The 12,500-nt window shown below is 29.2% G+C and overlaps 2 protein-coding genes across 6 annotated transcripts in view; one reads left to right on the forward strand and one right to left on the reverse strand.

The window, feature by feature from the left end:
- LOC124952271 overlaps positions 1–12,500 on the reverse strand; it is a 79,189-nt gene that overhangs the window by 63,481 nt on the left and 3,208 nt on the right. For 2 of the 5 annotated variants that reach the window (XM_047501868.1, XM_047501873.1), the window contains exon 1: positions 3,256–3,562. The exons of the other annotated variants lie outside the window; for them this stretch is intronic. The gene's annotated coding sequence lies outside the window, so the exon portion shown is untranslated. Of the gene's footprint in view, positions 1–3,255; positions 3,563–12,500 lie in introns of those variants that run through there. 5 annotated transcript variants of the gene reach the window in all.
- LOC124952276 (myb-like protein X) lies at positions 7,163–8,470 on the forward strand. Its single transcript, XM_047501880.1, has one exon. The coding sequence runs from the start codon at positions 7,420–7,422 to the stop codon at positions 8,341–8,343; it is 924 nt and encodes a 307-aa protein (XP_047357836.1). The 5' UTR covers positions 7,163–7,419; the 3' UTR covers positions 8,344–8,470.

Consider the following 12,500-nt stretch of genomic DNA (forward strand, 5'->3'; position numbering starts at 1 on the left):
CACATTTTAAAGTAAATTGCACTTTCGGCAGTAATTTCGATGACAGGTAATAAGTGAATAATATATGCACCGAAACGATACTTCTTAAAAATCTTAAAGAATTTTCGTCGTTCGATCGATTATCGATAATTAAAGATGGACCCACCCTCTTCGTGTTCTTCGAATGAAAGTTTCATTTCTTTTATAAAAAAAAAAAAAAAAAAAAAAAAAAAAAAATTGCTTTTTAAGCTCTCGTTGTTCTTCATACGACGAATTTTTCAATTTTCTACTATTTCACTGCCTTGTTTCTGAGAAAATGAAAGAACGGATGCATATGTATACGTGTGTGTATATATATGTGTATGTGTGTATGAGAAAGAAAGAAAGAGTATATACGCATGATATCTTCAGTATGATTAAGTTATTTCAATCACGTGGATCTTTAACTCATAGCATGAAATAATTAAAAGAAAATCATGAAAATGTTAGGAGTTAACATTAATAAAAATTTTTTTATACATTTATCCATCTGTATATCTTGCTCGAATTTGCTTTCCTTCTTTTCTCTTTTTCTTTCGTTTCTTTTTTTTTTTTTTTTTTTTATTTATTTTTTCTAAATTTTTCTTACTTTCGATTTCTCCTTTATTATGTCCCACCCTCCCCTCCCCCTTTTTTTTCTTTTGCTTTTCGTTTTCACTCATTCGTTATTTTCTTTTGTTTCGTTGTTTACTTTAATCTCTTTGAACAAATAGCGAGTTAACTTAAGTGATCAGTATACGTGCCGTATCAAGTAAATTTTGTTAAGTATTAGCCTAATTGATTAGACAACTTGTCATATTATATTACTACTAGGTACTTACAACTACTACTACTACTACACTACTACTACTACTATTACTAGTTTTAGTGTTGTTCGTCAAACGTGAAGCCGAACTATGCAACTTGTATCGTCATCCCTTTGGTATTAAAGATAGCATTATAGAGGAAGTTGAGAGTTCTTTGGGATAATCCTGTTAGGAGTCAATTTCAGTATCAAAAATAAGTAAGGCGCTCATTTGGGAAAGCTTTAACCCTTAATAAAATCCTATCCTAGGAAGTATGAAAAAAAAAAAAAGCAAAAAAGAAAAAAAGAAAAAATAAACCATATATAATTGAAAAGCTTCTGCATTATTTTTTTTGTTTTTTTCAAAATTAAAAACACAAATTATATAATATTTAGCCTATTATAAATATTTTTCTAATTGTTCATTTATTATGTTATTCATGTTGTCAGAATAAAAATGAACATTTTCGAAAATAAAAAATAAAATTATTGAAAATACGAAAGAGTGAAAATGAAATAAATTCGTTGGGCAATTCGAAAATGAAAATTATAATAAATAAACAAACAAATAAATAAATAAATAAATATATATATATATATATAGGCTGTTTAAATATTTAAAAAAGAATATATATATATATATATTTAAAAAATTATTTATATATTCTGTTATAGTTGTTATTGTTGTCGTAATTCTCAAAAAAATTTTAACAAAATAATATTTTATAAAATACGAAATAGAGGAAAAAAGGAGACAAATTTGTAGTACACTTGGAATTTTCTCTTTCTTTCTTCTCTCTCTTTGTCTCCTTCTCCTTCCCACCCCTCCCCCTCCCCCCCGTGATTCGTGCACGTTCAGCCTCGAACTAAATCTCTTTCCGATATCTTTCGAGAAGGAAATTAAATTTGCTCGAATATCCAAGCGAGCGTCGGAGCATCGAGAGAAAGAAGTCGATCGCGCGAGCAAATTCACCCTCCATCTACTCTCCAAGCCATTGTAGTCAAGTTCACGTTCGTTATTTATGTCTCTATTTCCAAGAGAGCTTATATTCTATAATTCCTATCCGCGAGTCACCGGCAGGCCGACGGCAAGCATGCGAATAAGTACTCGATAAGTATGAAAGGAGGAAAAATATAAAATAAAAGATAAAATAAAAAATGGTCTGACGAATATACGGAGGAGATTTTTTTTCTAGTATTCTTCTTTTTGTTCTTCTTCTTCTTCTTTTTCTTCTTGTTATTATTCTTGTTATCATTCTTTATTATTTTTTTTTTTTTTTTTTATTATCTCGAATATACGCACGAAAAGAAAAGAAAAAAAAAAAAAAGAAAAAAATATCTTTCATAATCCAACGATTAAAAGTTAAACTGAATTTATTTATTTATATTTAAAATGATTTGATAAGATTGAAAAAAAAAAAAAAAAAAAAAAAAAAAAACGAAACGAAATAAATGAAATATAAATATATTTAAATAGCTGGAAATCATTAACTTCAATCTTACGATATAATAATTCAATTATATTTTCTCGACACAATCGGACTTGACTTATATCGATCGATCGTATGCAATACCAAAGGTTTTAAGAAGAAGTTTCTCAATGACTGACTTCGTGACATGAAAAATAGTTCTGGAAAATAAATTTTATAGATGCACAGATAAATACACAAACGTATAGAAACGTAACACACATAAACGTATATAATTTAATGAGTACTTTCAATTACATAGAAGGTAGGTATCCCGAAGGGGGTGGAGATACTGATGACAGGTAATTAAAACGGTTAAGCCTCATTCGCCAACAATATATTGGATGGATCGTGGATCATCAAGCGATAAAGTGCTTGACATTGATTGATCGATTATTACACAATCCTATCTCCTATAGGATATATTTTATTCAGCCGCGAAATTTGAAAATTTATTCTCTGACAATGTTGCAAAAAAAAAAAAAAGAAAAATAAAAAAATAAAATAAATAAAATAAATAAATAATAAAACGAGAGATTCATTCACCGATGTTATATCAATGCTTTATATCTATCTTCAATTATCTCTAGAAACATTTTTTCTTTTTTCTTTTTTCTTTTTTTTTTTTTTTTTCTAATATATTAAGAGAAAAAAAAGAAAAGAAAAGGAAGAAAAAGAGAGGGGGAAAAAAATTACCGTTCACCCTTTTTTTTTTTTTTTTTTTTTTTTTTTTTTAAATCGTACTCCATCGTTAATTATATTTCATTATATCTTTGTATATAACGAATAGTTTTAGTCGAATTTTAAAACTAAATAAAAGAAGCGTTTCAAACGATTTAGAAGAAAAACTTTTTTACTACACGCAGGTAAAAATAATTTAATTAATCGGCATTATTCTCTCTGAGAACTTTTACTATTCTTTTTTTTTCCCCCCCAATTATATATATATATATATACATATACATAAAACTGTGCATATATTACCAGACACACTTTTTGAGAACCCTCGGCATTGCAGGGAGTCCTGTAACGAGCTTACAAACTTGCGAAGCCCTTTCGATGTACGTTAACGTTCATGGCACGGCAAGCCCAAGAGTATCAACGAGAGAAACTTCGTAGTTTCGTTCGACATTCCGCGAGATTTCGAACACAATGGTAGAACACCTGCCAGCTTGAAAGAGTCCACTTTTTCCAAACAGACAGACGGAAAGAAGATAGAGAAAGAAAGAAAGAAAGAAAGAGAGAGAGAGAGAGAGAGAGAGAGAGAGAGAGATAAGTAGAGAAACGACGTTAGATACCGTGATAGAAGAAGAAAGAAAAACTCTCAGGAGTGAAAAGTTAGTCTAATTTTTTTTCCTTCAACTTTTTTTTTTCTCATCATTGTAATGGTGTTGGTGAAAGTTATCTGAGTGACACACACACACACACATATATATATATATACATACATACACATATACACGTATATACAAATATAAATAATTAATTGCGATACGAGAAGAAAAGAAACACGAGGGAAGTATAGAAAATAATAATAAAAAAAAAAAAAAAAAACAAAAAAAAAGAAAACCAAAAATAAATAAATAAATAAACAAAGAACAGGGAATAGAATTTTTGATCTGATCTTCGTGTATCTTCGATTTGACCTTCGAACAAACTATATTCGCGAGTGATACGACAGTGAATTTAAAATCCCGGTCAGGAGAAAATTTCCAATTCGATGCTGATCGATCGAACAAGAATCAGAGATAAAGAGAAAGAGAGAGAGTAAGAAAGAGAAATATAGACAAGGATATATATATATATATATATATATAGAGAGAGAGAGAGAGAGAGAGAGAGAGAGAGAGAGAGAGAGTTGAAGACTAGTTAGAAATATTGGGAGTTCAAACCATTAGTACAGTATTTTTTGTTAGGGGACAAGTTTCGATGATGTATTATGTGACGTTCAAATGGAAATAACGATAGGAATAGCAAAAGTTCGCTAACTAGACAAATCTATGAGCCAGTTTGTTTCTCTTTCTCTTTCTCTTTCTCTTTCTCTCTCTTTTTCTCTACCTCCCTTCCACCCTCTTTCTCTCTTTCGGTCCCTCTTTTTCGTTAATACAAAATAGATTCTGTTTTGTGACACGTTGTAGTGAAGTGTTTAATAATATTTCATTAAATTATAATTCAAATTAACTTTTATTACTTATAGCAACGATATTAATTACGGAATAATATTAAATATAAATATATTTAATTGACAATCAATTCGATATTAACGATTAATGATGTTAAAGTACCTTTTTTTTTTTTTTTTTTTTTTTTTTTCCATTATTATTTTCTTTCTTTCTTTCTGACTCTCGTTGACCAAATTTTTGAACCATCGTTTAATTATCTCATAGACACGTCATAAAAAATAAATAAACAAATAAATAAAGGGGATTAAAGAAATTAAATCTTTGCCCTCGTACTACCAGCATCCACGATTATACGATTGAACAACAAATAGAGAACACTCTGTAAATATGTAACTTATCAAGGTAACAATGTTGTGTATATACGTTTAGTTATTATTAGTTTAAAAGAAAAAAAAAGGAAAAAAAAAAAAAAAAAAAAGAAAAAAAAACAAAGCAAGAATATATCTTTTTTAATTTAAACATATTAATTAGTCTTAATTAAAGGATATTAATCCTACTAATACCAACAATTGCAGTAACTTTTTACTTGTTATGCAATAGAAATGTTGATAGTTTGAGTGCAAAGGTTCGAAGAAATATATTGAATCCTATTTTATTTGACAATAACATTTAAAGCTCTCCCTCTCTCTCTCTCTCTCTCTCTCTCTCTCTCTCTTTCTCTAAGAGATAAATATAGAAATAGATACACATCTATCTATATATATATAGATACGTATATTCGTCAGCGGGTTAACCTTCTCTCTCTCCCACGATTTAACTAAGACGTTTGTACATTTGTTCGCGATTCGACAAATGTCGGGAGTTCGACGAGAAAGAGAAAGAGAAAGAGAGAGAGAGAGAGAGAAAGAGAGAGGGAGAGAGAGAGAAATAGAGAGAACTAGAGAGAACTAGAGAGACGTTGAGAAATGCCAAAGTAACATAGTTTACGGTGGATATATTAATAGCGAAGGAGTAAACTTCTTCTGAGGTAATATAGTTCATGTTAATCAGTGAAGTAAATGTCACTGACCGTTCTCATAAAAAAGATCCTTATCTTGTGTGATAATGTCAATGTTAATGTTACGCATGTGTATATATATATATATATATATATATATATATATATTCGTATAGAAATAACAATATCCAATTTGTATCATGTAACTGCTACACATGCTTAATCTTTTTTTTTCTACGAATTTATTTTTCATTACAAATATTTTTTTCAAGAGATCATAAATAATAATGCTACTACCTTTTATAACTCCGCGTTAAATATTAAATAATTAATCTTAACGACGAACGTGAAAAAAGAAAAAGAAAAAGAAAAAGAAAAAGAAAAAGAAAAAAAAAAGGAAACAAAAAAACGAGTTTTACAATTGTGACGAAGGCGTGACAATATTTGTGTTTTTTTATTCCTTTTTTTTTTTTTTAATGCAGACATTTAAAAAGCATCCGTAGTCGTATAAATTGATCAAAAATATTGAATTCGATCTACCCGAAGTGGAATGAGGGATCGTGGATTATTCGTATTAAAGAAAAACAAAAAAAAAAAAAAAAAAAAAAACACACACACACACACGCGCGCGCGCGCGCGCACATACAAATAAATAAGTAAAAGATAACATAAGAAATAAAATAAAAATAAAAAAAAAAAAAAAAAAAAAAAAAACAAACAAACAAACAAACAAACAAACAAAAAAAAAGATAAAAAGACAGGAAATTCTATTAATTAAGCTTGCCAGTTTATCGACCCGACTCCGAGGCATTAATTGAGATGGGAGTTTCGCGTAACAGAACTTCTGGAATACGAATACTTCCATCCCTCTTCCCTCTCCCCTCTCGCCGTCCCCTCCCACTCTCTCTTTCTCACACCCTCTCATTTTTTCTTTTTTTGTTTTTTTTCTTTTTTTTTTTTTTTTTTTTACATACATATAAGCTTACGTGAGAGTACGAGAAAATATTCGAATACACGCAAACACACTTCTTCGTTCAATCGATTAACGAAAGAATTCTCTAATTGGCATGACGATCACACATTTGTAATTATATATATATATATGTATCCTGTATACCCTGATATACATGAATCTAAATGCAATACCATCTAATACGATTCTCTAACGTGATGCTTCTAACGCGGTCGTCGCACTAACTCCTCCTTCAGGGATCGAAGGAGAATACGTGCATACGTTTAGCGAGTAAATTCCAAATGAACACTTCATCAACGATCACCTAGCTATCCCATTTGCTCTTGGAATTTCCCCATTGGAATTCGCAACTATCCTATAGCTTGGATAACAATCCTATAGCGTTTGATATTTTGTTCGAAACGATTGATTATTTTTTCTTTTTTTTTTTTTTTTTCTTTCCCCACCCCTAATCACATTTTTTTACAGATGTCATTTCGATGGAAAAAATGAGGAAACGAGGAAACAACACGATTGACAGCAAGGGTACGAAGAATCGTCATAACGAGGAGAAGACTAAGAACGATGACGTGGACAAAGATAAGAAAGATGCTGTCGAACGATTGGTGGAGGACGACGAATCTACGAATCAGGGCTTCGGAGAATGGCTTAGATCTAACGACGGTGTAGAAATGATGAGACTATTTGTCATCGCCAATTCGCTTTTACTATTTGTCACGATGGCCTGGCCTAACATGAAGGAAAGTTATTACATTGTTCGCGACTATTTTATGGGAGAGGAAGAGGATTATTGAAGGAGGAAAGTATATATTCAATTTCTAAGGAGTCTACGGAGAGAATAGACCGTATTTTATTTTCGAACGAAGAAATTACGTAGGGTTGTGCGAGGGGAGGGGGGAAGAAGGAAAAGAAAAAATTAAAGAAAACGAAGAGAAAGACGATTTCGAAGACGAAGAGAAAGGGATACTTTTCTTTCTTTCTTTTTTTCTTTTTCTTTTATTTTTTTTCCATTGCTGATTAAGATAAGCAAGAACAACAAACACACAACTATCACAATGTTGGCCGCTTTCTTTCGCGGTGCATTTATCATCGGCATTCTCGCTTGGTACAGCATCAGCGTTTGGAAAATGATCGACGGTTATTTTAGAGATCAATTTGCCAGTTACCTGCACGAGGAATATCGAAAAAATCCACATATGAAGGCGGCCCATATGAAGGATGCTGTCAATGAGGTTGGTAAGAACGATGCCGTACATACCGACGGGGAAGTTCCGTCAAATAGAATCGACGAACTCGTCAAAGCCGAGAGTTGTCCGGTCGATAAGGTAGATGACGATAAAATATTGAAATCTTGCAATATCTCAGAGAAAATTTTGAAAGTTGATCGACCGAACGATTCCCTTGAAAAAGAAATCTTAGTGAAAATTTCAACGGAGAAGGAATTGAATAATGACGACGACGACGACGACGACGACGACAAAGATAAAGACGAACGTCAAACGATGAAAAGTATTGAGAAAATGGCGGACGAGGAGAAGAGGCTGAAAAAAAAAGAATTTCCTTCGAGTAAGGAATTTGAAGAAGAAATTGAGAAAAAGAAGAAGAAGAAGAAGAAGGAAGATGAGAAGGAGAAGGAGAAGGGGAGAGAGAGGGAGAGGGAGAAGAAGAAAAAGGAGGAGGAAGAAAAAACGAAAAAGCAGACGAAGAAACGAGTAAAAACGATCACCCTTAACGAAGAAGATTTTCTAAGCGTCAAAAATAGACGAGGTACGATCGGACGTGACGAAGATTTTTGGGAATTCGAGGAGGACGAGGAGAAGCAAAAGATTGAGGATGAAGAAGTTGGTATACTGATCTCCGATCTACCATTCAAGCCTAAACTCGACATCGGTCGTTTGGAAAGAATTACGCCCGATGAATATTGCCCTTTGACCTTGGACGACGAACTTTCCTGCAGGGAGACCACCAAGTGGCCCTAAGCATATAATCATCCATGAAATTTTTATCGGAAATTTATCTGTTATAAAAAAAAAGAAAAAAAAAAAAATGGAAAAGAAAAATAGAAAAAAAAAATATATATATATATACACACACATATATATTTATTATATTCACTTGATATTAATATTTATTATATATGGAATATTATCAATAATAACTAAAGCTATACTAAATATATACATACATACATACATATATATATATATATATAAACATTTAAAAAAAAAAAAAAAAAAAAAAAAAAAAAAAAAAAAAAAAAAAGAATCATTTAAGTAAAAAAGAAGAAAAAATTTACCATATTAAATTCACAAATTCGTTTGTCGTATCGAGCATATAACTCTAATGCTTATATTGAGAAAAAAAAAAAAAAAAAAAAAAAAAAAAAAAAAAAAAAAACATTTTAATTTATTCCGTTTGTATAATGACGAATTGTAAATTTACGAGCCATTAAATTAACTTCTTTGCGATAATTATAACCTTTTAAATGTATTACGAATTATTTATTATATCACATTTATGTATTACCGATTAATTCACTTATTTACATTTTTTTTTTTCCCCTAGATAAACAGTACTCGTATTTAACTAGGCTAAGAGGATTAATTAATGTTGTTATGTTAATCGATTGGAAAAAGAAAAAGAAAAAAAAAAAAAAAAAAAAAAAAAAAAAATAAAATAAACGAAAGAAAAGGAAAAACAGAGAAAGAACAAAACGAATTGTAATACGTTTGTCACGTAATTAATGTAAATTATAATAATAAAAACAAGAAAACTTATACTTGCAAGTGTTAAGAGAAAAAGAGAGAGAGAGAGAGAGAGACGATACAGGAACAATTATTTTTCTTCCATCTATATAATAACACGACGTTTGAAATATTCACGGTCTAAAATATGATTATATCGATGACTATACTGAAATAATTGATTTTCAAAGCGGATACGCGAAACGTACGTTTAAATGCAAATGAAATGCAATAAGGTGTAAACAAATGGGTCTGTCTGCCTAAGAAGACTAATCCTACGTCCTTGAAGCTCGTTTGCCGTCCTCCATGATCGTTGCAGTTTTATTTTCCTTCTTTTTTTTTTTTTTTTTTTTTTTTTTGGTATCTTCTCTCTCTCTCTCTCTCTTCCTCTCTCTCTGTTGGTATCCTCATCTGTCCGGTCATTAAACAAATCGTTTCTCTTCTTTTTTTTTTTACTTTTTATTTTTTTTTATTTTTCTCTTCTTCTTTTTTTTTCTTTTCTTTTTTTTTAATATGAACTTTCCTTGAAATTACCTTAACCGAGTGACACGATTTTCACCATAACATCGTCGCAATTGAATCTTCCTTTTTTTTTTCTTTTTTTTTTCAAGAGGGAATTTTCATATTTAAAGGAAAATTAATTTTAATAGAATTAATTACGAAATTACATTATCATTAAATGGAATACTTTCCTACCGATAATATTCTTATATTAATATTTAATTATATAAATAAATAGATAAATAAATATATATATATATATATATATATTTTAGATGTTATAACGATACATAATGTATTTCTTATACATATATACATATGTATAATTATCAATATTTGTATAAGTTTCATATTAAAAATATAAACATAATTATACTAATACTAATAATCCTATTATAATTATATAGTATATATGGTACAATTATATTACATTAATTATATCTTATAATTTTAAATATATATATGTATAAAAAAAAAACAAAAAAAAAACAAAAGCAAAAAAAAGAAAAATCAAGTACAGATACGAATTAATAATGAAAGTATTTAATAATGACATTATAGAAAAATAAAATTCTTCATAATATCCATAAACGGATAATCCTTATTATTAGAACGTAAAAAAGGTTCGAATTTGTAACCGTTAACGTTACGACGAACAACAACCCGTTTGATTTTTTTCTCTTCTTTCACATATATATGTACATACACACTTATTGTACGTACGTACATATATATATACATATGTATGTATGTATGTATGTATGTATGTATGTACGTATGACCAAAAGAAGGTATAGGTTGCATTCAGAAACGATGACGCTCGTAATCGTACGAGGAATACTAAGAACGATATAGTTCGAACGGGAAATCGTTATTTCTGTCTATACAAAAGACAGAAAAGAGAGAGAGAGAGAGACAGCGAGAGAGAGAGAGAGAGAGAGAGAGAAAGAGAGGAGACAAGTCTTTATGACAAAACAAATATATATGGTATATACATACGTATTACACATATATATGTTGAATATGTAGAGATGGTAACCTTCGATTATAAAAATAAATTGAAAAAAAAAAAAAAAGAAAAAAAAAGCAAAACAAAAAAGAACAAAAAAAAAAAACTAGACACTCGTTATCGCATTACCATTACCAGTGACAATATTATGCAAGAGTACAGAAGTGGAATGGATGATTATGCGTATATATATATATATATATATATGTATGTATGTATCGTTTTACAAGTACTCACGGTCAACGAAGATATGCGACAGGTAACGCAGGAAATGTAGTAGAGACCTTCCGTCTCTACACAGATTCAAGTTATTAGAAATATGTACTTACGTAAGTACATATTATTATGTATTTATATATTTGAATTTTTGTAATATCGATCATCTTACGATTATCTCCTTTTCGTTTTTTCTCTCTCTCTCTCTCTCTCTCTCTCTCTCTCTCTCTCTCTCTCTCTCTCTCTTTCTCTCTTTATCCTCTTTATTTTAATTATCTACAATATTTGATCGATCGATTGATTTTCTTTTTATTTATTTATCTTTTTACAATTGTTCATAACCTTTTATCCACTCGTATTGTTTTCTATTTCTTTTTATTTTCTTCTTGTTTCTTATCTTTTTGTTTTCATTTTTTTCTTTTTAATAAACTTTATCATCTCCATAAGTGGATACATTTTTCTCCTTCTTTTTCTTTCTTTGATTGTTACTTCATTTAAAAAAAAAAAAAAAAAAAAAAAAAAAAAAAAAAAAAAAAAAAAAAAAAAAAAAAAAAAAAAAAAAAAAAAAAAAAAAAAAAAAAAAAAAAAATCGCGTTCGTCTACCATTAGAAAAAAAAAGAAACGGATACGAGAGAGAGAAAAGGATAAAAAAAAAAAAGAGAGAAAAAAAAGAAATAAATACAATGAATGCAAAGAGAAAAACCCTAATTATTTTCTTTTTCGTTTCTTTGGAAGAAGATTAAAGATTCTTTGAAACGTAACAACTCACGTACATTCACGTTCGCCAAAGAGGAAGAGGAAATGGAAAAAAAGAAATGTCAGAGAAGTGATAGAACGCGGTAGGACGTAAGAAATGATTTTCTAACTAACATAAACGATCGAGAAAAGTATGTACCAGCAATGGCCTCGTTCGGTTCACGATGACCGTCAATTTTCTCAACGAACGACGACTTCCCGCTGTCGTTCCGATTTCGAACGACTTCTCTCTTTTTATTTATTTCTTCAATTTCTTTTTTTTTTTTCCTTTCTTATTTTCTTTTCTACTTTGCACGCGATACGTATACATACATACACACGCATATATATATATATATATATATATATATATATATACATATATATATATATATATATTGTAGATAGTTACATACATGCATATGTATTATATTTATTTGCGTGCTATTTCTTAAGTTTCGCTAATTCGATCGATGAAATATAATAGTAAAAGTGAATTTTCTCAATTCGCATTCCGATTGATTTCATTTTCCTTTCCATAGAAAAAAAAAGAAAAAAAAAAAGGAAAAAAAAATTCATATCCTTGAAAATACGCAACGCTTTGTAAAATCCTACCATAATTGCAGTTAATTAATTATATATATATATATATATATATATATATATATATATATGTATTCTCTTTCTGAATCTTCTTTATTTAATTATTTATTTATTGATTGATAGATTTTTATATAATTATATTTTGTAACTTTTTATAATTTCATATATATATATATATATATATATATATTTACACATGAAAAAAAAAAAAAAGAAAAGAACAAAAATTATATACGATATAATATATTAAAATAATGGCGGGAAAAATTTATACTGAAAAATCATATTCCCCTTGTTACTCGGTCGGTAACATTGAATTTTTAAAGCT

Source organism: Vespa velutina, chromosome 10 (assembly GCF_912470025.1).
Source record: "Vespa velutina chromosome 10, iVesVel2.1, whole genome shotgun sequence".
Lineage (NCBI taxonomy): Eukaryota > Metazoa > Arthropoda > Insecta > Hymenoptera > Vespidae > Vespa > Vespa velutina.